This window comes from Columba livia, chromosome 14 (genome assembly GCF_036013475.1).
Source record: "Columba livia isolate bColLiv1 breed racing homer chromosome 14, bColLiv1.pat.W.v2, whole genome shotgun sequence".
Classification (NCBI taxonomy): Eukaryota; Metazoa; Chordata; class Aves; order Columbiformes; family Columbidae; genus Columba; species Columba livia.
The window spans coordinates 18283931-18310120 of record NC_088615.1 but is presented as its reverse complement, the minus strand read 5'-3'; the positions used below and the strand labels follow the sequence as shown (position 1 = coordinate 18310120).

The 26190-nt window shown below is 57.1% G+C and overlaps 1 protein-coding gene across 3 annotated transcripts in view; it reads right to left on the bottom strand.

Annotated features, from left to right (window-relative positions):
• PCDH1 (protocadherin 1) overlaps positions 1-16056 on the bottom strand; it is a 53036-nt gene extending 36980 nt beyond the window's left edge. For 2 of the 3 annotated variants that reach the window (XM_065030320.1, XM_065030318.1), the window contains exons 1-3: positions 15847-16056; positions 9371-10185; positions 5589-7781 (exon numbers count right to left, since the gene is read on the bottom strand). In XM_065030320.1, coding sequence (XP_064886392.1) covers positions 5589-7781; positions 9371-10185; positions 15847-15910 — 3072 coding nt within the window. In that variant the 5' untranslated portion in view covers positions 15911-16056. Of the gene's footprint in view, positions 1-5588; positions 7782-9370; positions 10186-14581; positions 14600-15846 lie in introns of those variants that run through there. The other variant, XM_065030319.1, reaches the window with a different exon arrangement.
• Positions 16057-26190: the final 10134 nt, after the last annotated feature.

Here is a 26190-nt window from a genome sequence, read left to right as displayed (position 1 = left end):
CTAAGACCCCACAAACTGTGCAGGGGAACTCCTGGTCTTTGTGATCCTCTCCAGCACAGCCCCACACGAGTCAGCCCGTGCACAGCTGCGCATCCCTGGCACACAATTCACACTGGAGGTCCTGGGTGGGCAGCAGCTCCGGGGACATGAGCACATGGCATCCACCTCTTCGCTGCTGCCCTCCTGGGGCTGCCCTCCCCACCTTGAGCTGACACAGTTCCCAGGGACGGAGCCGCTCTCTGCTCCTTTGCTCCACACATCCTTTAGCCCTCACTCTCCCGCACAACACCCCACCCTGCCCTACATCACACACCCTTTCATTACCCCAGCCTCCTCTCCACCCCATCCCAGAACGTCCCAGCTTTGTCCTCACCCAGCAGCACCCCCTCCACCCCCTTTAGCTGCATCCCACCCTCTGCCCTTAACCCCATCCACAGCCTCCTGGCTGCTCTTGGGGTGGAGGGACCACAAAGCGCCTGGGGTACACACTCCACCACAAAATCAGGTTCTACCCCAGGATTTGGGTGCCTGATGAAGCAGGCTGCAGGGCTGGGCCCCGCTCCAGGCTGGTCTGTGCGTGCAGAGAACAGCACTGCAGCTGAGAGCCCGGCCGAGCAGGCAGAGCAGTGCTGGGAATATCAATCAGCACGGCTTGGACCCAGCGGCTGCCCACACAGCCAGAGCTTTCATCACACAGGGGATCCAGAGCTCGGCTGTCTGAGCCAGCCAGGGACTCAGCCCTGTGCTGCAGAGGGCTCAGCATCCCTCTGTATTGGGGCCAGCAGACAGCTGGTCCGGAGAGGTTGATGGGGAGGGGAAAGTGACAGGGAGGGGGGAGGTCACTGCCTGAGCAGTGCAAGAGGAGAGACCAGGAGAGAGGGATGGAGACGAGCAAATACAACTGTGAAAGATAAGAGGAGAGGGTCAGGGGAAAAAAAGAAGTCCCTCAGATCCAGGCTAGGGAAGCCCATGTTCACAGACCAACACTGGCTCCATGGGCACCAGGCCTGGAGGTCTGAGAAATGAGAGGAAGAGGAGGGCAGGGAGGAATGAGCAGCATCTGTCTCAGCAGGGTGGGAAGAGAGGAACTGGCCAGCGCTACAAGCCACCCAGGCAGCCCAGCCTGATCTGAGGAGCCCCAGGCAGGTAGCACAGACTGGGCGAGCCTTCAAAGGAGCAAAGGACGCGTTCCCAAGTGCTGGTGGAGCCAACGACTATCACGCAGGAGAGACCTGATACTCTTCTCAATGGCATAGGGTCAGCAAGCACCACTGCTCTTTGCAGACATGCTGCTTACAGAGTTGTCACCTGCCAAGGCTGCATGCTATATACACCCCACTGTCCCCTCCCATCACATACAGGTTGTGTGCACCCACTTCCACTACTCCACAGTACAGCTTGCACATAACCCTGTGCCACCTCTCCCTGTGGTACCAGTTGTGTAACCTCTTTGGTGCCCCCTCCCACTGCAACACAACCTGCACGATCCTGCTGCCACCTCCTCTGGGGACAGCGGTTGTACCCCTCCCTGTCCCACCTTCTCCAAGGACAGGGGTTGTACCCCTCCCTGTCCCACCTTCTCCCACATTGCCTAGCCCTGCCACGCAGCCCGTTCATGTGTCAGAGACAATGCACACCTCCGTGCCACCCCTGCATGGGGTACAGGCTATGAGCACCCCGCTGCCACCTCCCACACACAGCGCGCAGGCTGAGTACTACCTGCTGTCACCTCCCCCTGCAGTACAGCCCACGCACACTCACAACATCTCTGGCTGTACAGGCCAGGCTGTACCAACAGGATTGCTCATCTCCATGGCTGAAGCTCTTCACCTTGAGGTCCCAAATGCCCCAGGCTGTCTCAAGGCACAGGCACCCCCTCCCTGCTATAAACCAAAGTCCCCCCAGCACATGCCTGCCAGGAGCCACTGCACATTCCTGCCTTGCTTGTGTGGCTCTAGCAATCTCACCAGCCTCCCTAGAAGCCAGCATGGTGTATGACCCACTCACCCCCTTTTGTGCTCCCCCAGCTCCTACAAGCCCCACAGTGATGCTCACAAGCCACTGTGCATTCATAGGTGTTTTGCAGAGCCCAGCCACTCTTTCCAGCACAGCTGGGGCTTGGGCCCCTCACTGGTGCCCCCAGGACCTCAACATTCCCTCTCAACACGCTCCTTCATTTGGTCTCTGCATGCCAGAGCCAAATCTGAACCAAGCACAATTGATCCCAGGAGTAGGAGCTGATTTGCAGTGCCCGGGAACTTCTCTGAGCTCAGTGTCTTTCCAAAACTGGGGAAAAACAGGGCAGGTCCCCCATGAACCCTCAGCTCCATCTGCAGCTCGTTTCTGGATCCATTTATCAGCTCATTCCACATGAACAGCCTTGAGAAAAATCCACTGACCCAGGACAGTAGGAGACTTTCCCAGACATCTGCCAACACATAAGCCTGCAATTTATGGAGACTCTAAGCTAAATTCTAAACGAAGACAATTTCATTTCTGTCCATTACAGCTACAATATTCCTCTTATTCCCGCCCCGCAGAGAGTAATTAATACTGTGCCATGCTCCTGAGCCTGCAGGCAGGTGCAGGCACCTCTGCTGAGCTCACAGCAGCATGCTGAAGTTAACACCACTCCAGATAGCTTCTCGGATGGTGGGGGGGGTGGGCGGGGGGCATGCTGTAAGGACCAGGGGCAGTCTGGAGTTTGTGCAGTCAGGAAAGGATGTAGCATAGAACACCCAGTATAAAAAAGCCCCAGAGGATAGAGCCTGGGAGATGGGCAGAAGAAAGAGATGCTGCCCACGCCAGCATCTGAGAGGTTGTGTTCTCACCTCAGGTTCATCAAAGAGCTACTGAGGACAAGGAAGGAAGGGAAACTCCTCTCTGAATGTTCCCAAAGGGAAGCAGATAGCAACACTGAGCCAAGCCCCTAGACTGCCCTGCCCAGCCCTGCAGGCACTAGTTATTGAGGTGGTTGCTGGTGTCTCCTTTCCTGCTCTGCAGCCATCGCATCTCCCCGCAAGTCCCAGCCCTGCCTGCCTAGGAGGCCCAGACACTTCCTGGATGGTTCAAGATAAAACCTTATGCTGTTAGCAAAACAAACGAAGAGGCTGTGAGAGCCAACGCTGGCACAGGGCTGAAACCACCGAAGCCAGAACCACTGGTTTCCCCGGATGATCTAATCTCTCCCAGCGCCAGAGCTCCTCTTCCCCAGCAGCCTGGTGCGGCTGGCTGGAGCCCCCAGGGAAGAGGTGAACCTGGTGTGATTGGCGCAGGGATGTCTGCCCCAATTTGAAAAAGAGGGGATCCCCAAGATGTGATGCTTGGCTGGAGGGAGGAGGGTGTAGGATGGTCAGGGTGCTGCACTGCACCTGCCTACCAGATCCATCTTCTCTCCAACCTGCTGGAAACAAGAGCCTGAGCAAGCCCCATGGCAGCAGCATCACCCCAGACCTGCCCACTGGCAGAGCCATCTTTATGGAGAGCGTGGCTACCTGGCTCCATCGCCCTCACACAGGTCTGCCACTACCAGCAAGCCAGCCTGGGAGGACGTCTCCTTCGCTGCAAGGATGCCCATCGCATCCCGGGTTGGGAGGAGCACCTTGCTTAGGGTGCTTCCTTCCCCCAGGCGCTGCTGACGCACCGAGGCTCTATCTGCAACTGAGTGTGTCCTGATTCCAGCACTGTGGCAGGCAAGAGGCAGGCATCTTCCAGCCCTTGCCGGCAGGATTTGGGTCATGCTAGCCAGACACCGCATGGCAGGAATCTGCTCCTCTATGCGTTGGCTTTCGGACATGGGTGGGTCTCAAAAGGACATGGAGATGAAGTAGGAGAAGCTCTGCAGGGTGATGTTGGGGTGAAAGAAAGCTGGAATGGCTGGTCCATGGCTGAGATTGCATCTGCGTCCACACACGTACACACGTGTGTGTATGTACATGCATGTGTTGTGAACTGTGTCCTTGGGGAAGCTATCTCCTTAGAGGGCCTGGCAGTGACTGGGGATGGGAGATGTCAGTCTGGGGAGAGGGAGTTAGTACCCTGAGGCCTCTGGACTGGCCATGCTGGGGCATGGTTGGAGAGCTTGTGGAGATGGCTGGCCCATGTGAGCATCGCTACTGGGTGCTGCGGGGCCTGGGTGCTCCAGTGGCTGAGGACATGGAAAATATGCCTGGGAAATTGCTGGGAGCAAGGCCATCTTCAGTGGCAACAGGGAAAATAAAGCACAACCGGTCAAAAATAGAAAACTTTATTGAAATCAAATCCAACAGGGCAGCTGAGCTCAGCCCCACAGCAGGAGCCCAGCCTGCCACTCACTGGGGTACAAAGAAGGGAGCAGGGATCTCCATAGGGCACAGAGGGTACAGCATGTTGGGGGAGTGGGTGGTCCTCACCCACGGGGCCCCAGGAAGAAAGCAAAGCCACAGGCACTCGTCCCCCTTCTCCCTTCCTAGCTAGTTAAGGATAGACGTGACAGGCGCCAAAGCAGAAATGTGCAAGCTAACTGGCCAGACAGACCAAGAAAAGAAGGTCCTGAAAGCTCTGGGCTGATCCCATGACCTCCTGGGACAGCTCTAAGCTCCAGTGCACACCAGCAAGCAGCCCTTCCCCATCCGCAGCCAAGACCTACCTCCGCCCTGCCCCGCACACAGCAGAAACCACTGGCTAGATCAAGAGCAGTGACCCAACTGCAGCACACAGCAGAGACCCCGGTGCCCCGCACCTCCAGCCCCGAGCATGAGACCCAGCCCCAAACGCGGCACACGGACAGACCTGAGCCCCCGGGATCCGCTCTGCCCCGCTGCAGCAGCTGCAGCATGGCTCTCACAGAGCCGTAGCTCTGGGCCCAATGCTCACACTAAGGGAAGCCTGGTTTTCTCTGCGCCAGCTATGGCAGAGGGCCCAAGCCTGGGGGAAACCAGAGCCTGAGCCTGGGAAAAAGGCAGAGTTTTGCTCCTCCACCCAGCCCCACCTGCCCGGGCAGCCACAGCTGGTGCAAAACTGCCTTTTGGGCGGCTTTGCGTATGGATGGTGAAAGGTTCAGCCACACCAGCAGAGCCGGGCTGGCAACGGCAAGGCTAGCACCTTCCTTGCTGCTCCCTGGACAGGGGCAGGGCTGGAAACCGGCTGCCCGAAGCTGTGTCAGGAGCAGGACCGGTTTGTCTCCCCCACGAGTCAGCCCAAGCAGAGGGATGGATGGGAGGATGGGCATTGCCCTCCTCAGTGCTCTTAGAGCTGGTCCCTCTAGAGGACCCAGGTGGGTGGGATTCCCTCCTCAGAGCTCCACATGCAGAGGCACACACATGCAGCACCCTTCACGTCACCGTCACCCAGGCAGTGCTGCCAGGACCCAGCCCCAGGCGGTGTGACAAGGGTTCCGACAGTTTTTGGCCTCCCCCTCCCACCATCCCCATCCCCTCCCTGCCCCACAACCAGGCTCCGTGGTTCGGCTCCGGGGTAGTTCTCTGCCATCCCCCAAGACCGTGCATGCAGGGCTGGGGGCCAGTCCATGCTCACTCCCACACCTCTGTCCAGATGGCTCCCCGGTTCAGGGGGGGGGCCGCTGCCGGCCTCAGGATGAGCTCTCCTACCTGCTTGTTGGTGTATTTCTGGGGATTGGTGCGGTAGCTGTAGTCTGAGTACTGCTCAGAGCCCGTCGAGTTGTTGTCCCCGGTGCCAACAAAGGTGTTGGTGGCCGGCAGGTCCTGCACCACTTGATGCTTCTTGGAGGCAGAGGGCGACTGAGGCTGCAGCTGGATAGAAGGCAGCGGCGAGTTGGAGCGGTAGTGGCGACCCAGGTCTGGGCTGCCTGGAGGGTAGTTGAGGGGCAGGTGGATGCGGGGGCTGTCACTGACAGAGTCATTCATGAGGTTGAACTTGAGCGATTTCTGCAGCCCTGTCTCCTCCTCATCCTCTGTGGGCTTGGGAGGCTTCGGGGACTTGCTCTTCTTCACCTTGCTCTTGTTCTTGCTACTCTTGCTGGCCTGCTTGGGTGCATACAGGTCCTTGGTCTCCTTCTTGCCTGCCTGGTAGCCACTCTTGGCCTCCCGCTGCCGGCAGTAGCGCACCAGGACAACCAGCACAATGACCAGGGTGACAGCCACGATGCCGGCGATGACCCCAAAGAGGATGTTGCTTCGCTGCTTGCTGCGCTCGTATTCGGGGTCTCCAGCAATGTCTATGTCGAGTGGTGTGTCCAGGCTGTGCCCCACTAGTGTGTCCAGCAGTGTGCGGTTGGCCAGTGTCTCATTGACGTAGAAGTGGACCAGCGCTGTGCCGTGCCGCGAGGGCTTGCCCTTGTCATTGACACGCACTACCAAGCGGTGCAGGCCATGGTGCTTGCGCAGGATCTCCTTCTCGAGGGTGATATCTCCACTGTGCGGGGAGATCTGGAAGAGCTCAAAAGGGTTGCCTCCTGTGATGCTGTAGGTCAACTCTGCATTGACACCAGAGTCAATGTCCTCCGCCTTGACCTTGCTCACCTGCTGGCCAGGGCTGGTGTGGGGCAGGATGTGTTTGTAGGTGGCATTGGAGGGCGATGTGATGAAGGGTGCATTATCATTCTCATCCAAGACATTGATGGTCACCCCCACATAGGCAGACCTGGGAGGATCCCCACCGTCCACTGCCTTGAGTCGGAAGGTGTACGTGCTCTGCTGCTCCCGGTCAAAAGAGATGCTGGAGAGGATGGTGCCAGTGCCATTCTGGATGACAAAATCCCCGTTGTCTTGCTCCACCGACAGCTGGATGCGGGCATTTTCTCCTTTGTCAGCATCAATCACTGTCACCATGCCCACAGGGCTGAGGGGTGGCATGTTCTCCATCACTGAGAAGTTGTAGCCGCTCAGCATGAACTTGGGGTCATTGTCATTCCTGTCCATGACGTTGATGGCCACAGATGCTGTGCCCTTGAGGCTGGGGCTGCCCTTGTCTGCGGCCACCACCAAGAACTCATAGCGCTCCCGCTGCTCTCGGTCCAGCACCGCCTTCACCCGGATCTCCCCAGAGTCGGGGTCAATGGTGAAGGAGCCCTTGGAGGAGGGGTCTGTCACCAGGGAGTAAACCAGCTTGGCATTGGAGCCGCTGTCAGCATCACTGGCGCTCACCTCCATCACCAGGTCATCTGGCTCGTTGTTCTCAGGGAAGGCCACCTCGGTGAAGCTCTGGCTAAAGACGGGTGCGTTGTCATTCACATCCATCACCTGCACCTTCAAAGAGTTGGTACTGGAAAGGGGCGGGTTCCCTGAGTCCACCGCCACAATCTCAATAGTGTAATCCTTCACCGACTCATAGTCCAGTGGTGTGGTGGTCTGTAGGAAATATTTCTTCTTGCTGTCACTCCCTGTTTCACTAGCCTGCCGCAGCTGGAATGGGACATCACCAGCCACAACGCAGGTTACCACGGCATTTTCACCCTCATCTCGGTCGGACACCTGCACCAGAGCCACTGCTGTCTCTACTGGTACGTCCTCTGAGATGTTTGCCATGCCATCCTGATGGGTGACGAGCCCGATACCTCGGATCTCTATGGAGGGTGCATTGTCATTCATGTCCTTGATGGTGACCACCACCTGGGTGCGGGCGCTCTTGGGGTTGGCCCCCTTGTCTTTGGCCATGACAGAGAACTTGAGGATGTTGACGTCCTCGCGGTCAATGGGGCCCTGCACGGTGATGAGCCCTGTAGCACGGTCCAGGCGCAGCAGCCGACGCACCATGTCTGAGGCTTGGTGGAAGGAGTAGTCGATCTCGGCATTGGCACCCTGGTCCGAGTCATTGGCTTTCACCTGCAGAGTGGAGGTGTAAACGGTGAGCAGGGGGGCACGGCAGCATGAGCCTCTCTGCAAAGTGCCGTGCTGCCCACCACAGTCTCCTCTGGGAGGAAAAACCAGGATTTCCTCTTCTGGGGCCAAGGACTATGGGGCAAAGAGCCTGGGACTGGCAGAGCAGCTGGAAGAGGCCCTCCGGCATGGAGGCTTTTCCTTGCTCTTCCAGTGAAACCGGCTGGGCCGGTTGGCTGTGCTCCCTTCCCGGCCAGCTCTGGCATGCAGGGAATCCTCCAGGAATCCATGCCGCTGCAACCCAGGCAGCAGCAGGGAGAGACATCTCCAGCCATGCCCACTCTGCAAAACCCTCCCCAAGAGGGGATCAAGCAACTGTCAGACTGAGGTGAGGATGAGGAGGGAGGTGAGGATGTGCGGAGCTGCAGCAGCTCCATCCCAGCATTCAGCAATGCAGCCAAGCTAAGACCGGGGCTGCCCAAGCTTTGCATGGCACCAGCCATCCCTGCCTGCCTGTCAGGAGCTCTGCATTCACATAAACCTGCCTCTACACCTATTATTTGCTTTCTAAAGAAGATGAGGTTTGTCTAACATTTGCCTCCCTAATCGGCTCTCCGAGCAGCCTCTTCTCTGCACCATTTGCTGCTCTGCCGTTATCTTGCTCAGCAGATTTGGATGGAGAACGAAAGTTGTTAAATGTAAATTCCACCTTTTACCTCCACTCACAAAAAAGGTGGAAGTCATTTTCCCCCTGAAAGATAAAAGCTGAGCAATGGCAGCAGCGGCGTCTCAGCCCATTCTCCTCCCGGCCGCGCGGCTCCCTTATCTGCTTCCAGCTTCCATTCTCTTAACAGTGAAAAATGAATTCTTAAAAAAATTCACATCAGAATTAGCAAGCAGATGAGAGCTGGCCGCGTTCCGCTTATTAAGATGGCAGCTGCAGATAAACAGATGTCGGCTACTATCATCTCAATGCCCCCTCCAAGCCAAATCCACCGAGATCCAACCCCTCGGGCTCCCCGGGCTGGTTTGCACTGCTGCCTGAGACAGGGCAGAGCCCCAGGCCCCTGCAGACAGCAAAACCCCCTGGAGTCATGGGATGTTCCCCCAGAGGGGCAGCAGGGGTGCTCCCTGCCCCTCATCTCCTGTGCAAGCCTGAGTTTCCATGGAGCGGCTGAGGGAATGCAACTTATGAAAGGGTCTATGTCTTGTCTGCGGGCAGCATTGAGACCGCTCTGGCATGGAGCCAGCCTCCCCATGGACCTCAGGTCCCAGCCCTCCTGTAACTCTCAGCCTTGCTCCCACCTACCCCCAGCCCTGCTGCTGCCCCCCTGTTGTGTCCTGCAGCCCCCGCTCTGGCTCATCTCCCTGCACATCCTTTTCAGCCTCATTTTAGCAGATGCGACATCCCTGGGACCTGCCTGCCCATTGGCCCCAGGTGACATTGTGCGTTCCTATGGCTTGTAGCCCTTCTAGGCTCCCTCCTTCTTTGAGGAACCGTGGCAGCAGGTGGCCGTATAAATGCTCCCCGGGTTGTCCTTGCTGCAGCCAGGCAGGAGGGGGGCTGGGGAGGAGAGGAAAGCCCACGCACTCACCTGGAGGACAGAATGCCCCACGGGGCTGTTTTCAGAGAGCTCTGCCTCATACAGGGCCTTCTCGAACTTGGGCGCGTTGTCGTTCATGTCCAGGATGGTGATGCGAAGCAGGGCACTGCTCGCCCGCGGGGGGTTGCCTCCGTCCTGCACCTTGATGGTCAGATCGTAGGAGTCCCACTGCTCCCGGTCCAGGTTCCCCATGACGATCAGCTGCGGCTGCTTCTCATCCTGATCCTCTGCCACCTGCAGCCCAAAGAGCTCCTGCGCCTCCGGACCAGCCGTCAGCTCGTATGAGGCAACGCCATTGGGGCCTGAGTCCCTGTCCATGGCTAGGGGGATGGGGAAGAGCGTCCCGATGTTAGTGTTTTCAGGGATGGAGAGGGTGAGAACAGGTGAGGCAAAGTTGGGGGTGTTGTCATTGATATCGAGCACCTCTATCTGCCCCTCAAGCAGGCGTGGGCTGCTGTTCAAGATCAGGTCAGTGATGGACACTTCAAACTCCAGAAAGCAGGGCTCTCCAGGCAGCAGGTACTGGCATTCACGCAAGCTCTCCCGGTCGATGGAGGTTTCTGTGGTGTAGATGTCCCCAGTCTTGCCATCCACACGTAGGTATGGGGCCCCCACTTCCAGCTTGTAGAGGTGCCCCACGTCTGGGAAGCCGTAGTCGGAGGCCAGGCTCCCTATGAGGGTGTTGGGGGGTTGTTCCTCCTGCACTTTGTAGACCACACGCGTCCCACAGACCAGGGCAGGGAGCTGGAAGAGGAGCCACAGGCCCAGGCAGGATGCCAGCAGTTTCATCCTGCGCTGCAGGGGAGCTGCAAGGAGACACACACATGGGATGTCAGACAGCCCCCAGTCCTCAGGACTTCTCCGCCCCAGCCCACTTCCCTGGCATATCCCCTTTGGTGCCATGCAGGACTGCACGTGGTCCCAAAGCAGCCCCCCAAAGGGAAGGGTGTTCAGGGGCTTGCCTGCCAGAGCTGACCCCTGCCACAGTCTCCTGGCAGCCTCGGCAAGCAAGTGCCCAGGAGGGCCAGTTCCAGCTTGCAAAGTTCCTGCAACGCCCTGCTTGAGTGAGCAACCCCGTCACTGAAACCTCAGCCTTCCTGTCACTTGCACTGCCACTCCTGCCACTGTCCACCCTCTTCGTCACCACGCAAACTGTAATTAGACCCAACGAGGCACACTAACATAGTAGACTGCACGCAGCCTGCTGCCAGCAACCCGATGGGAGCCGGCCAGGCACAGGGGCGGCTTCTCACCACAGAAACACAGGAGCATTGTACGCCACGCACTGCAGGGACACTGCCTGCCACGCATGGTGGGGACACAGTGGCACTCTCCACATCCACCAGTCCTCCATAGCCAGGAACACCAAAAGCGGGGCAGGGGCTCTGCCTATTCTGCAGAGATGGTGGGCTGCTACCCATCCAGCACTGCACTGACATGGGGCACTACCAGGATACAGAGCAATCTGATCCCTCACTGCAGGGACACAGGGCAGTGCCCTCCCTGCACTGCCAACACAGGCGGCACTGCCAGCCTCACACTGCTAGATACAAAGGCACCACCCACCCGGCACTTCAGGGATGCAGGAGCCCTGTGCATCATCCATCCCGCACTGCATACAGGGCACTGGCATGGCTGTGCGCCCCTGGCAGAAAGAGCGGGACACAGACTCACTGCCCAACCTGCGCTGCCGTGCAGACAGACCCCATGAGCAGACCCTGTATTTCCCCAAGGAGCAGTAGCACTGTACAGCCCCAGCACACTGCAATGGCAGGCACAGCATCTCCCCTCTGCTGCACAGTCACTAGGCAACCCCACACCCTTTGCCAGCAAATACTGTTCCCTTCCCTCACTGCAGACACAGTTCCTTTCCATTCCCTCCCACTCCAGACTGGGACACTGCACGCATGCACTGGGTGCCCACCCTGCCCCACAGGGACAGCCCCGTGTTGTCCCAATGTCCATCCCACCAGCAGCAGAGGCAGTGACAGCAGTGCTGCCCCCCTGCATTGCAGAGACACACACTGCACACGCTGCACCACAGGCACCCAGCCACTGGAAACCTCCTCCCAGTATACACACACTGCAGAGGCAGTGACAGGCACATTGCCAGACCCAGAGAGATTGTCCCCTTCTGTACCAAGCCACATGCCCTGTCACCAAGCCTCTGCCTGATACTGTGCCTGGCCACCAGTTTTTTCATCCCCTGCTTTCTGTTCTGCGAACGCACCTTCCTTCTCCATGATCCAGGTGCACCCACACAGCTTCTGCTGAGCCATGAAGGGGTGCAGCCCAGCTTGCTGGCACCCAGAAAGCCAGGCTGGGTGGTTGGATGCCCTAAAATCAACAGCCACAAGCATCTGACGTGGCCCCACAGCAGCAACCCTCTCTTCCCACTCCCATCGTTTGCTTTCTCCATAGTCTGTACCCAGCCTCTGGGATAGGTGAACGTTCCTCCACCATCTCCCCACTGTGGTGTCACACATAGCAATTGCCTGATTCCCTGTGCAGATCCTGGCATTGTAAAGATCCTCAACAAGTGGAGCATCCTGCGCTGCCCACTCAGGTACCTTCCACGAGCCAGCAGCTCCCAGTCCCTCCACCCATCCACTTCCCCATGAACAACTGCTTCATCCATGGCATGGAAGAGAGGAGCTCTCCCTCCACAGGTGAAAACATCTGTTTCTGGAGATGAAACCATGGTCCTGACACAGGCCCTAGCCTGACCCTGCTCCCTTCTCCTTCAAGCATTCTTCATGCAGAAAAGAGATATTGCCACCTTGCTGAGGGCATCCATAACTGTCCAGATCAGCTCTGCGTGTGGATGCCTCTGAGATGTATGAACCTGGGAGGACAGGAGGAGACAAACAAGACTTCTGCACAGGGCTGAGGATGGAGACCGTAAGAAGCTGAGCAGAAACACAACGCATCCCTGCGTCAATACAGGCAAAATCCAGCAACGCATGTACACACACACACATGCATCTGCAGTGACTATCTGTCTGTGCACTATGAGTGTTTGTGTGTGTGTGTGTATGCACCTGCACAGAGCACAACCGTGTGTCTGTAGGACAAAGCATGCACGTGCACACATATGCACTAGCAGGGTGTGCAGATGTGCCACACGCGTGCATGCACTGTGAGGAGCACATCCGTGCCTGCCCTGGGAGAGCCTGTGCACCAGACACGAGTTTGCATCCCTGCACCGAGCGCACGTGTGCGTGCACCAAGCAACGCGTGTGCGTGCACCAAGCAACGCGTGTGCCTGCGCAAGGGGAGCATGTGTGCGTGCCCCTGTCGCCCCTGTCATCACTGGCTGTGCACTCATATGATGTCACCCTGTGCAGAGGTACTTGTGCGTGTGCACACCCCAGCTGGGTCACATGTGTGTCTGCTCACAGTACGCGTGTGCACTTGCCCCAGGCCCCCCAACACATCCATCTGCCTTCATGGGGTGTCTGAACCCGCACTGAGCTTCATCACCCTGTTGCTTTGTGTGCCCTTTGGAAACGACTGCGTGGTGAGAAAGGGAAGACGGGCAGCCCCGGCTGCTGGGAAGGTGCTCCCAGAGGATGCCCCATCCAGCAGAGGCACCTGCGTCTGCCGCTGGGCTGTTTGCACAATACTGTTTGCACTAGGCTGGGCCCCGGCTGCCAATGACGTAGCGCCATCCTGACTAAGCCTTGGGGTGAGGTGGAAGATCACAGCTAAAGGTAAAAGTCCCAACACGGGGTGATGCCTCACGCAGCCCTGACTGAGCCAGGAGGGAGGGACCCAGGCGCTGGAAACACCAGGAGCCCTCTGCCAGCCTGGAGGAGGAAGGGAGTCACCCAAGGGTGCCCAGCACCCACGCTTTCTGCTCCAAAAAAGGGGCTGGAGCCTGAACCCAAGCCCTGTTCCCACAGGTGAAGGAACCCTCCAAAGCAGGGAGGCTGGAAGAAGAGAGGGGCTGGGACTGAGTGGGACCGTCACCCCAAAAAGGGACTGCCGGCGGGTGTGAGGGGCCCCGGGTTCACTGGGGTAAGGAATCCTGCTTCGTGCCTAAGGGTGCGAATGACACAGCGCAGACGTGAGAGCCCAGAGCTGGGCGTGAGGAGGAGGAGGCAGAAGCCTCCACCACTGGGGAAAAGCACGTCTGTGCAGGAGACAGAGGCTTCCCAGGGGCCAGTCCAAGACACTAGGCTATTTTCCCATGGGATCTAAGGACCATCCCACACTTTCTTCTCCAGTGCCAGGCACCTTTTTCCGACCTGCTGGCAGAGCACAGAGCACTTAAAAATAAAAACCCCTCCCAAAACAACTATTCCTCCGCACACACCATTCTCCCTACGGGGAGAGTGTGAGAGAGACTGAACCACATGAGAGAGGCGTTAGTCACGCTGCTTAATGCATGACTGGGAAGATCTCAGAGGACAGTGGCATGCAAAATCCTACAGAATTCAGCCATCCCTCCCGAAAAGAAAACAAGCCCTAATGAGAGAGAGGTTGTAAAGCACTGAGAATTTAAGCAACTGCTTGAACAAGCCTGTGTTCCCTGTGATTCCCACAGCCCCTTGGCCCCGTTCCACAGAAGGCAGCGCCGCTCCGGGAACGGGCACCAAAGTCCACCCTCTTATTGCTCCCAACGGCTGATTGCGTGGCTCGGAGCCATGCTCACAAGTCTATCCAAACCCTGCACTGAGCACACAAGTACTAATTCCCCACCCCCCCACCCCCCAAGCTCTGCTCTGACGCTCGGAGCTGGAGCAACACCCGAGCAAGCAGCAAATGCTTATCGCGGCTCCAATCCATGCGAGGGGCCGAGATCAAGGACCATATTGTCTGAAAAATGGCCACTGATGTTCGGTCCTGCATCGGAAGGTATGGATGGGCTGAATCCTGGGCATTTTGTGGCACGTCCCATAGTTTCTCCATCTCTGGCTGCTACTGCAGCTGCTCAGCATTTATCCAGGCTGGGCCCGAGCACCCCGAGCCGGAGCACCCCACAACGAGGAACCCCACTCACTTGTGATCAGCTTTACCCCAAAATCATCTCTTAGGAGCTACATAGTGATCAAAAGAGGGCGAATCCCTGGGCCCTCCCTCCTCCTGCCTCCTCCACATCCTTTCCAAGTCTGGTAGCCAGTGAGACAGAGACCTGTCAGAGCCTTCCCAGGGCGGCAGCCCCCATCCTTCCACCCCGGGGGTCCCCCACAGCCTCACCGGGATCCAGTGGGTTCTTGTCTCACCCTCCCCGCCACCATCCTGCTCGTCATCCCAGCCTGAAGGGGAGTCCTGGGGGAAAGCAAAAATGTCACGGGCCTGAAACACCCCGGCAGGGCCGCAGGGAGCCGGTAGCAGCGGGAACGGCTCTTCTCCAGGACCACAGCCTGGAGGGGCCGGGGGAGCTTCAGGAAGGGGAGATGGGGGACCCTCTACCTCGCAGGGTGCCGGGGAAAGCCGCGGCTCCCGGTCCCCCCCGAACCCGCCGGCTGGAGGGAGGCTGGAGCCGGGCTCCCTTCAACGGCCGCTGCGGCCGCGGCTCCCTGGACCCTGGCGGGGCTGCCCGGGCTGAAGCTCTGGGCACGGAGCGCCCCGCTCCGCCTCTCCCCGGCGAACCCCGGGACATGGCCGGGGCGCGTCCTGCCAGCCCCGCATACACACAGACGTGCATGCACAGACACGTAGACACCAGTGGAAAAATCACCAGAGCCGCTCTCCCGGCACCGGCTTCACACCCGGCGTAAAGGCGAGGAAACAGGGATTTTTCTGAGGCGCAGGCACGTACAGCCCGCTCACACACTCACCGGCACATACACCCCTCGGTAACACAGATACCCTGCTTCCCGCACACACCCGCACCCCACATCACTCCTGGAACCCACACCCCGCTGACACACGCACACCCAGGCAGGGACACCCCGCCACGGAGCCACCTGCCAGACCCCTTCACCCCTCTCCTCCCGCACACACGCACACCCGCACAGCCCCGCTCCAGCACCCAGCGCTCGCCCCGACTCCCAGCCGCTTCCCATCCGCAACTTCTCTCGCTCCCACGCACCAGCGCACCCCGAGCCGCGCTCACACCCCGGGCGCACACACCCAGGGGTGGACGGGGGACACACACCCAGAGCCACCCCCGACGGCACAAACAAAGATAAAAAACAAACGGGCTTACCCCGACCCAGTCACATACCCACAGCCACCCCACGCCACCCACCCACGCTGCCCGCGTCGGGCTGGCCCCGCTCCGCGCACAACAAGTGGCAGTGCCGGTGGGATCGGTAACCGGGAGCCGCCCGCCGCCCCTTCCCGCGGAGCCCCGCGCACCCCGGCGCGGAGAAGCGCGGAGCGGGATTCTCGCCAGCGCCGTTCCCGCCGCCGCCCGGCCCCGCGCTCCCGCCCGGGGTATCCCGCCCCGCTCCGCACCGCACCGCAGCTCTCTGCGGCCGCGATGCGGGGTCTCCGGGTCCTAGCGCAGCCCTTACTTAGATGCGGACGGCGCTGCGCTCCGTGCTGGCCCCTTGCGCGCTGATCCAGCGGCGTCTGCATCGCCTCCTCCCCGCCGGGACCGGGCTCCCCCCGCCCTCCCGGCTCCTCTCGATCGTTATCCACGGATGAAAAGCAAATTAAAAAAAAAAAAAAAAAAAAAAAAGGATTAAAAAAAAAAAAAGGAGGGGGACAAGAAAAAAAATGTCCCGTGGGAACCGCCCCCTTCTCCGGGCCGGGGCTGCGGCTCCTCCGGCGGAGCGGCGGCGGCAGGGCTGGCGGCAGCCCCGGTGGGCAGCTCCGTCCGTGCCCGCCTCCGTCCCTCGGTGTGTGTGAGGATGTGCAAGGGAAGCGCAGCGCAGGCACGGCCCCTTCCCCCCCCCCCCCTCCCCGCTGCCTCCGCCTCTCGCCGCCACCACGGGGAGGTGGAGCTCCGGCTCCTTATCAGATCCCGAGCTCAGCCGGGCCGGGACCGGCGGGCACCGGCTACCGGGCAGAGCCCGCCCGGCTCCAGGCTGCAGGCACCGCGCTAAGCCCCGTGGCGGTGGAGAAATGGGGAGGAATCCCCGCAGCCCCCCGGGACCTCCTCACCCGGACACCCCTCCACTTCTCACCAGCACACGCGTGGGACGGGTCTCCCCTTTCGCTCCCCGCCAGGCGCTCGAATTTATTTATTCACTCATTTGTTTTTCCACCCGGCTCTTCACACCCTCGCAGCCCCACTACACGGGGAAAGGGGGGCCGGCTGGCAGGGCACCCCGCTTTGCTAAGGACCCCCCACAAAGAAGCGAGCCCAGCAGGGTGCTGTGCCAGCCACTCCTCCGATCGCTCCAGCCGAGCAGGGCTCCTGGCAGACTGCAAGCAATGGCTCCTGCAACCCTGCCTGGGTGAGGAAAAGCAACTGTCCCTTCCTGTCACACCTTTGTGAATCATGCTTTCATTGCAGGGTGTCGGGACGTGGGAGCGGAGAGCACCTGTGAGCTCCCGGCTGCCCTTGTGATGCCATCACAAGCTGTTTCACCTCTGCTGGGTCCTCACTTGCCTGCTGGCCCGCCACGGGGCCTCGGATGGGCAAGCACAAGTCCCAGGGGGCCTGGGGACAGCGTGCTTCAGGGTCTCCCCTTCCCTCTGTGTCTCCACTGCCCTCTGTGTCTCCACTGCCCTCTGTGTTCCTGTGAGAAAAGCCAGTGCTCCCTGCCAGCAGGCTGGATCTGCAGCCTGGCCCTGCCAAAGGCCTTAGCGCTCTCAGATGGAGACACTGGGGTTGCTCTCAGCACCCTGCAAGGACCGCGCACCCCACGGGGTTGCAGGGCCCCTCATGAAAGCAACACCCACCCTTCTCGGCCGGTTGCAGTGCGGATTTCTCGTCAGGATGCTGGGAAGTCCTTTCTGCTTCGCCGCAGCGCGAGGATGGGAGCATCGCTTCCCGCTGAGCTACGCCAACCTGTTGCGCAGCTCCCTGCGCTGCACACATGCTCAGCTCGGCTGCGATGACTGCACCATCTAGAGGCTGTGCTGGCCTGCTCAGAGGAGCCTTGACTCCAGCTCAGTCCAAATCACCCTGCTTTTCCCTCGTAACAAGAAAGATCAGCCCCTGGCAGGGCTTCTTCCTCCTAGGCAGGAGAAAGGGGCTAGAGAGTCAGCCCCTCTGAATGGAAAATCCTCTTCTCCTCCAGGACTTTGCTGTAGCAGGGCTGTTTCTGCTACTGCAGAGACGTCCCCTTCTCCACGTCTGTGTGTTGTTTGTTGTGGGTTTTTTAATTATTTTATTTTTTTTTCCTGGGTGTCGATTCTCACAAAGCCATTTTAGCAGATGTGAAGTGAGAGCCTAGGGAAGACCAAAGCACACATGGAAGGATAAGGGAAGGAGCTGCAGGGTTTGTCAAATTTTATGGCGTGGATACAGTGTGAACGGGGATCTGGACAAAAAAAAAAAGAGAATTAAACTCCCTGGAGGCACTGTGAGATTTAATTGATCAGTCACTGGCAGCCCTCCTTGGAGGACTGGAAAGCCGTAGCAAAGGCAAGAACCAAGCAAGTGACCCTGTGTGTCCAAGGCAGACTGTGGAGCGGTGAAGGTAAACTTTAGAGATCGCTGGTGGCCACAGGTTTTCATCTCACAAGAGTCAGTCGATTGGCCTGTGCTGTGCTCACGGTTGCACAGGAAGCTGCTGGGGAAGCTGTGCACACATGCAGTTCGCTAGATGACACCTGCCTGGGGGGACCAGTGCCTGCCATCAGCAGCCTCTGCTCAGCCACGTTTCTGAGAGTCAGGTCTGGGCTCTAAGACAGTGGGGGGAAAACGTGTCCCAGACGCAGGAGCCGCATCTCTCCAGCCTGGCAAAGCCCTCTGCAGTGCCAGCAGCACCCGAAGGTTGGCAGGAGGCTGTGGTGGCCTGGAGGTCCAGGAGCAATTTGTCTGTCTGTATGCGCTTCCTCTGCCCGCTGCCTTTGAAAGTGGACAGGCTCCTCCTGGACTGCTCCTTCCCCTCTGACAGCAAGGACAGCCTGACATTGCCATTGCCATTCCCTATCCTCCCTTTCCTTGGGCATTTTAGGTCACCAGTCCTTACCTTGTCTTTGCGATTTCCTAAAGGCAGGCCCAGTTTAAGCAATGAGAAACCATCAAACTGCAGCTTTGGCCCCAGAGTTATTTCATGAGACCCTCCAGATCCTTCCCACCCACCTGTCCCCAGTGCTGGCAGTGCCACAGCCCTGGAGATGCTGCTGGAGGCGCTGGCTCGCCCTGCGCAGTGGGTACCCCGTGCCAGGATGCTCCGGCGTCATGCAGAGACAGATGCTTCATGGTGCCGGTGGGGCCTTGTCAGAAGAACAAAGCCTGCGAGGGAAGAGCATCCAGCTAAATCTCCGGGAAAGTGAGAAGAAAGGAAAACATGGAAAGCAAATGAACCTTACAAGAGAATAAATACCCCCTCCCCAACAGACACACGCAGCAACCTGGCTGCCGTCTGCTGCAAGGAGTTCAAAGGCTCTTCTGTTCTCTCTCTCATCAGCTCTGGGCTCCACAGGAGAAGCAGCAGCGCGGATTTGGGCAGCAAATGCTAATAACACAGATGTTCTGACAATTCGCTTGTTTCTACAATTAAAAACAAAAAGATCCTCAAAACCTAAATGCAAGGAAATGAGCACATTAAAGAACTTCTCCTCCGTATGCCTACCGCGTAATGAAGGGCTGCAGGTTTGCAGGAAAAGGGGCTGGATGGTTTCAGCCCCATCCGGAGCGCGAGCAGAATGCTGCAGGACAGGCACATCCCTCGGACTGTGCCACCTGGGCGAGTACGGCCAGGAGACATGCCGGCCACGGGATGCGGGTGGCCGACCCCCACGCCGGGATCGACGGAGGAGCTGAACTGCTCCAATGGTCACTGCTGGTCTTGCCTGTGAGACGCTTGCTGCCAAATTATTGGGGGATTGTTTTTATTACTGTTTTAACTCTTTTTTTAACCTTGTTTTTCTCTCGGCTGCACTTTCACTCACTCATTAATTTTGGTATTTTTCTCACGGTATATAACCCCTGTCACGGCTGCCATGGCAACAGGAGGGAATGTGCTCAGCGCTAAAATATCCTCTCAAAAATAACAAAAATAAGACAACAGAGGCAGCTTCTGTGGGCTGCCGCAAATGCAGACCTGGCCTGGCTTTATGGCGATGGAGGATGAAAGATCCCGCAAGCCAGGGAAGCCCCTGAGCTCTCGTCCTCCCACGGTACTCAGCCCACTTTGCATCCCTGGGCAGCATGGGCTCCACCAGTGCCACACTAGAAGTTCCTCCTGGGCTGAGCCCTTGGGACTGGGGACCACAGACCTCCTTGTCTGGCCTCAAAAACTCATCCCTTTCCTCAGAGAGGGCCTTCCCCAAAATATCACTGCAAATGAGGAGAAAACATGGGGATGAGCAAGGAGAAGGGGGTGAAGGTATTGCTCAGGGGGTTTTGCTGGTCTCTAGTGGGTTTTCGGTCCAAATGTGGATCCTGGCATCAAGAAACAAATGGTGATGTGAGGTCTCCAAAACAAGGAGCCACAGCCAGCATGGTGGCATGGATGGCGGGGCTTGTCACACAAACCTGTTGTCTTTTTCTGACAGGATTACTGGTCTGGTTGAGAAAGGCAATTGTGTTGATATAGTACACTCAGATCTCTCCGAGGCATTTGACTTACTTCCACCTGACATTTTGATTAAAACTTGCATTATAAGGAATTAACAGGGCACATATTAGATGGATTAAAACTGCTTCCCTGGCAGATCTCAGAGGTAGTTGCTAATGGGTGGATATCGGTAAGTAGCACTATTTCTACCTACCTCCCCTCAGGGACTCGTTCTTTGTCCACTGCTATTAAACATTTTTATCAATGATGTAGATGAAGATATGAAATCTTTGCTGGTAAAGCTGGAAAATGACACCAAGAGTGATGAGACAGGAAGGAACGCGGACGTTTTCATGCTGAATCACCTGTTTAAATGGTCAGGGTGCCTTTGAATGCAGATAAACACAGAAATATACCTGGAAATGAAGTTTGCATATTAAGCCTGCAGGCTAGATTGTGGAAAGCAATGACTCTAGGCATGCTGATACAGGGTGCCGATATGAGTGCTGGCTTCTAGCCAGCAACCAAGAGAGCTCATTTGACACCTTTCCAGGAGCGTCTGCCTCATCCAGCCATGGAGATTTGACCATGGAAGAGGAATTAGGGATCAGAATCAGCAGTTACCTCAAAATGAACTCAGTGCTCCCTGCTGTGGGTGTCTGAAAAGGGAGCAGTAAATAGCTGAGTGCTGGGTGCTGTGTCTGGCACCCACACTTGGGGCAAGGCGCGGAAATAGCAGGAGAGCTTGAAGGAGCACCACAGACCTGACCACAGGCATAATGATGTGACGCTCGGTGAAAAAAGTATGTTGTCAGGTGATCTGAGGACCTGGCCTATGCCCTCCCACGTGGAAAAGATAGTGGTGAACCGCTAAATCCCCCAAAAAGGTGTAACAAGAGTAGGACTGAAGCCAAAGAAAGGCAGATTCAGCCTTGAATTGAAAGCCAGTGTCCTAGTGGTTAAAGCATTTGAAGGCTGGAAGAGCTTTTCTCAGGGAGGTGATGGGCTCACAGCATTGCTCAAGCTTTTGTGAAGAGATTAGAACTCTTCTCCAAAAAGAAAGTATTTAATACAGCTTCTGGGAGCAACTCTGAGGCTGAAGTGTGAATGGGCTGGGGTGAGTGACCTCCCCTGGCCTCAAAGGGACCCAATTGTTCACCTCATCCAGGCCATCACAGGCCATTGGGAACAGATTGTCTGCAGTGCCCTGCAATTATTCAAGCAATGATTAATCAATCTCTTGCTTGAGGGTTCAGGCAGACTTCTGCAGAGAACAAGAAGGTTTCTCCAATCTCCACCCATCCTCTGCAGCACCAGATATTTCTTCAAGTCGAAAGATCAGAGCACCAAAAACAAATGAAACTTTACTGGTAAGTCTAGCTGGTGTAGCAAATCTAACTTGGTGCTCAAAACCTGAGCTGATCTTGGGATTCAGACTTGAGAGGAGCTTCCCAGGGACCATCAGACTCTTGAGAGCCTGCAGGGATGCTCAGCATCCCTGGGGCTGTGAGCAACCCCCAAGGAGAAGCTCTCGCTATTCCCAGGTCTGTGCCCATTCCAGGGACTTGGTTTGTGGTAACCTCCTGCCTGTCCCCTGCTCCCGGCACTCTGTTTATTCCTCTACAGACTCAAATTAATGTTCATGGGACTCAGCACGGGGGCTCCTGGGTAGGAAGGAATAAACTGTGCTATGTGCGAGTTGTGGGGGTCCTTTGGCCCCATTTGCCGCCTCCCCACCCCGACACCCCTGGACCTGGCAGGGTAGAGGTCTAGGATCAGGTACCCCTGAGGTTTCTCTTACCTCCTGCACTGGCCTTTAGCCATGCCCTGGCCAGAACACGGGTGGATTCATGTCCTGCCAATGCAGGGGCTGCTGAGGGTCTGGCAGAGCTGGCCCAAAGGGAGGAGAGGCTTGAGGCTTGCAGGAAGAGGGCAGATCTCTGGAAGCATAGCTTTGCAAGGAATCAGCCAAATGTACCATGTCCCTGCTGCTTTCTAAGCTGGCCTCATCTCCTCTGGGGGATCTGCTACTCATACCTCCTTCGCAAGGAGAATTACACCCATTTCCTTCTTTTGTTAGGGTCCAGTGGTCTCCTGCTTGTAAGCCTACCTCCAGCCAGCCTCCAGCTGCTGCTGTGAGATGGTCCAGCCCTGAAAACCATCTCTGCAAGCAGGCACCAGTGAAAGGAGACATATATGTCCTCAGAACAGGAGTTGTCAGCCGTCAGGACAGCCATGAAGTCTCTTCACAAGATCCTGCCTTTTACCTGCACTCTAAGGGAGGAAACCCAGGGAAAGGAGGCCAGCTCAGACCTGCCCTGCCCAGTGTGACTTACACGGGGACGGGAGACACAACAGCAGGAAACTCGTCTCACGCTCGGACTTGCCCACAGAGCCTGGGCTGGGCAGGAGAGGAGCTGCTCTGTGTGGGGAGGAAGGGCAGGGAGAAGCTGGGCTCCCTTCTCTCTTCTCCTGGCAGGGCAGACACATCTCAAGGCGCCTTGGCCAGTGCTGTCAAGTGTGCTTCTGTAGGGGTTTTATCAGGGGCAAACATAATGGCAGGGACAGTGCTGGGTACCAATCATGGGGCAGGGCCCATTGCAGGGACAAACAGACCATGTTCATGGACAACAGAAGATGAAGATCCTGGGGACAGAACGGACTTGGCAGGGGATGGCAGGGACAGACTGAGAGGTGAGGGCCCAAGGCAAGGTTAGTGAATGGAGACAGCAAAGGAGAAAGGAGGTGGAAGACAGAGGACCCCAAGGTACCATGAGCATCAGTAGGGTAGAAATAAGATCACGGTGGACACGGCAGCAGGAACTGGCAGGCCTGGCACTGGGACCTCGTGGACAGGGAAGATAAAGGCAGCATGGGCTGGGGATGGAGGAGAGCTGAGGCCACGTGGGAAGTATCTGGTGGGAGGTCAGTCTGCTGCCTGCTGGGGCTGGCGCTTGGCCTCCTGGCACCACCAGGCAGAAGCACAGTGAGTCAGCAAGGGGCTGGGGTGGGAGGCAATGGCCCTGGTGGACCCACATGGCCTTTGCAGTTACTGGGATGGAGGTTGGAGTGTTGTGTTTGCTCTGATGGGATCATGCTGTCCATTTAACTCGGCCCTTCGTTTGCTCTGCAATAGTCCAGAGCCAAAACTCTTGTTTAGCAAAATTCAGAGACACTTGAGTAAGACTCCAAGGGGAATGCAGTGCTAAACAAACAACAGACAAGCTGGGCTCTGCTGAAAAAGTTTAACCAAGACCCTCTTTCCCACAAGGAATGCAGTTCCCAGCAGTGAGAGCCCTGCACAGAAGTGTTGGAGTGGGCCTGATCCAGCCCCATGCAGAAATGGCATATCACTGAGGAGAGAATGAGCCTGAACTAGGAAGCTGGCAGATCTGGAGTGTGGGATCCTTGTGTTGGGATCTTCCCGTGGGGCTGGGACACGTGGGGCTGGGGCACATGGGGATGGTGACTGTGCCAGCGTGCCTGTGCTAATGTGGGGCTCAGCTGGACTTGGGATGTGGTGGGCAATACTGGGGATGGGATGCGTGTGGGAAGCATCGCTGTGGTCTCCACTGGGGACCACCATTTACACTCCCTGCTTGTGCCCAGGTGCCAAGATGATGGACACAAGGCTGACACAGAGTGCATGGCACATCGTGCTTCCCTTTCCCCCTGAGCATCACCACCCCAGGCTGGGATCCGGTGTGGACCTTTGCCCCTTTTGCTCCTTGACAAAGTGCTTCAGTCCCCAAAGGAGACTCCCTGGCCCACGTAGCAGCTTGTTGGGTGGTTTGGTGCCACACAGGTGAGTGTGTTCACCCCACAAGCAGGAAGGCCAAGGAGTCAGAGGAGAGTGGTAGGGCTGTGTGAGCAGAGTGGCAAGACAGCTTTGGGGCAGGCTGATGAAGAGCTGTGTGCAGGGTGTGTCCAGGGAGACTGGACTTTGCCCATCCTGGTAAACAAACAGCATCGATTGCTCCAAAGCAATAACTGACTCAGTCATCCATTTTCTTGCTAACAGACACAACCTGAAGTGCCCTGAACTTTTGTGTATTTATTTTAGGACAAAAGCATTAAGGGGAAAATATCAAACAACAAATAATCTACATGCATACTGGCTTCCCAGGCATTCTCTTCTCCCCAGGGCTCACTGGCAGGTACAGTCTGTGCTAGTGAGTCCCATATCACATAAGCACATCTGTCTGTCCCTGAGACCACAGTAAGACTGTCTCTAGTCCTTCCACATCCACCGTTTATACAGCACCTCAAATCAGAACAACCCAGTCTGGATAGTTTCCTCCAGGAGGTGAGGCTCTCTTTAGACTCATTTGCTGCATTGGCCTTTACATTTATCTCTTCCCCTCCAGATGGGCCCTGTGGGTCCTGGAGACTTGAGGATTTGTGTAGGGTGCACTTTGAACATCTATAGCATCTCCCCATGATCCTCTAAAACGTTCCTCTGTTGGTTGTCTTTCATGCCACACAATTGCCAGCATGCAGCCACTTAGAAATTAATCAGAAGAGCCCTGTGTTGGTGGGCTTTGTCTGAGGGGGAAGTTTGAGCCTGGAGGATGGCTCCTTCGGCCTCAAGCCTGCTGAGGTCACCAAAGTGCCCAGCTTGAGGTAGCCCCAGGACTACTGACCTAGTCCAATGCTCTCCCGCAGCCCAGTCACTGGACCACCAGGAGCTCCAGCTTCAGCAGCGATTGCTCACACTCACAAACAGCCTTATTTCATCTCTGGAGGAAACTCTTCAAAGCCACCCAAGCACTTTGATTTGGGAAAGGTTTTCATTCTCATGAAGATAAGAAAAGCTCCCTTGGCAAGGTGCAAGGGCTCCCAAGAGGTACCACACTCCATGTGCATGTGAGCCTGGCAAGTACATGGGTGAGACAGTAAAGCAGGCAAACAAGTCCATGGACACTGCCTGCAGCGTGCACCACTGGTGGCCTGGCAGGGGACAGGGGCAGGGACAGGGTCAACAATGATGTGGGGTGACCCAAACACAGGCTGTCTCGGCCCCTGGGAAATGAGGTGGCCACATTCAGGCACTCGGGACTGGGCTTGTGGTGGGTGATGGGGAAGTGTCTCCTTACCAAGCTCTGAGAGGGAGGCGAGCAGCATGCCCAACATGGCCTCTTGTAGGGGTGACAGGGTGGTGACCCAGTTTGTGCACCCAGTTCTGGGCTCTGCTGCCCAGGGACTTGTTTTGGAAATGGATGGCATGTATCAGCATTCGAGAGCCGTGAAATAAGAAAGTGCAAGATGGACAGGTCGAGGGGATGGGCTGAGAGTGGGGTGTGAAGAGCCAGGTGGAGACTGGAGAGGACAGGGACCAGGCTTTTGTGGCAGTCTGTCTGTCTCTAGGGAATGAAGGACACAGTCACAACTATGGGAGGAGGTTCTTCCTGTTACCCATGCTGTGGCCACAGCCTTGCCTCAGCCCTCCAGCCTCGTCCTGGCCCAGAGTAATCAAGGCTTTAATCACAAAAGACTTTGAGATGCAGGATGTGGGGCCAAGAAGGTAAAGCAATCTTGGTATTTGGGTCTTCTCCATAGCAAGAAGTAAAACTAATATCCTTAGACAGCTTGGAGAGGAGGTTTGGATGATGAGATCCCATCCTTCTAGTTGAGGTCCCCAGCAAAACCACCATGACCTGGCCAACAAGCAGCACAGAAAACCATTTGGAAATGAAGATATCCCAAGCCTCAGTATGGAGGTGGCTCTGTTGGTGGGATGCCTTTAGTAAGAGCTGGAGGAAAGGTAATTGGGTGTTGCATGGCAAGAAACCATGGTCTCTCCCACCCAGCAGATTCCATGGTGCTGTGCATGAGACGTGAAAGCAATGCAAGTGAAGCCAAGTGTGGGAAGTGCCACTGGGGTTATCGAGGGCTGTGCATGCCAGGTACGTGTTTTCAAGCAAAGGGGTATGTGAGCAGAAAAATGAAAAACACCAGAGAGTGTTAGCCTGGCTCACTGTGAGACATTCTTAGTAAATCTGGTTGCATTATGTTTTGCTCACAAAATAATCTCTTGGCCAGTGTGACTCGGACCTGTAGTGAGCTGAAGAGCTGCACCCAAGGGGTATTGTGAAGTGGTGCAAGGAGCTGGTTGGCCCCTGTGAGTGGTAAGGAAGGTGAAGGGGGCAGCTTGCCAGTGTTACCAGGGTGCTCTGTGAAGGGGGAGGAACGATGCCAGATGCAGAGCACAAGCTGCTGAAATGCAAGTGGGCAGGG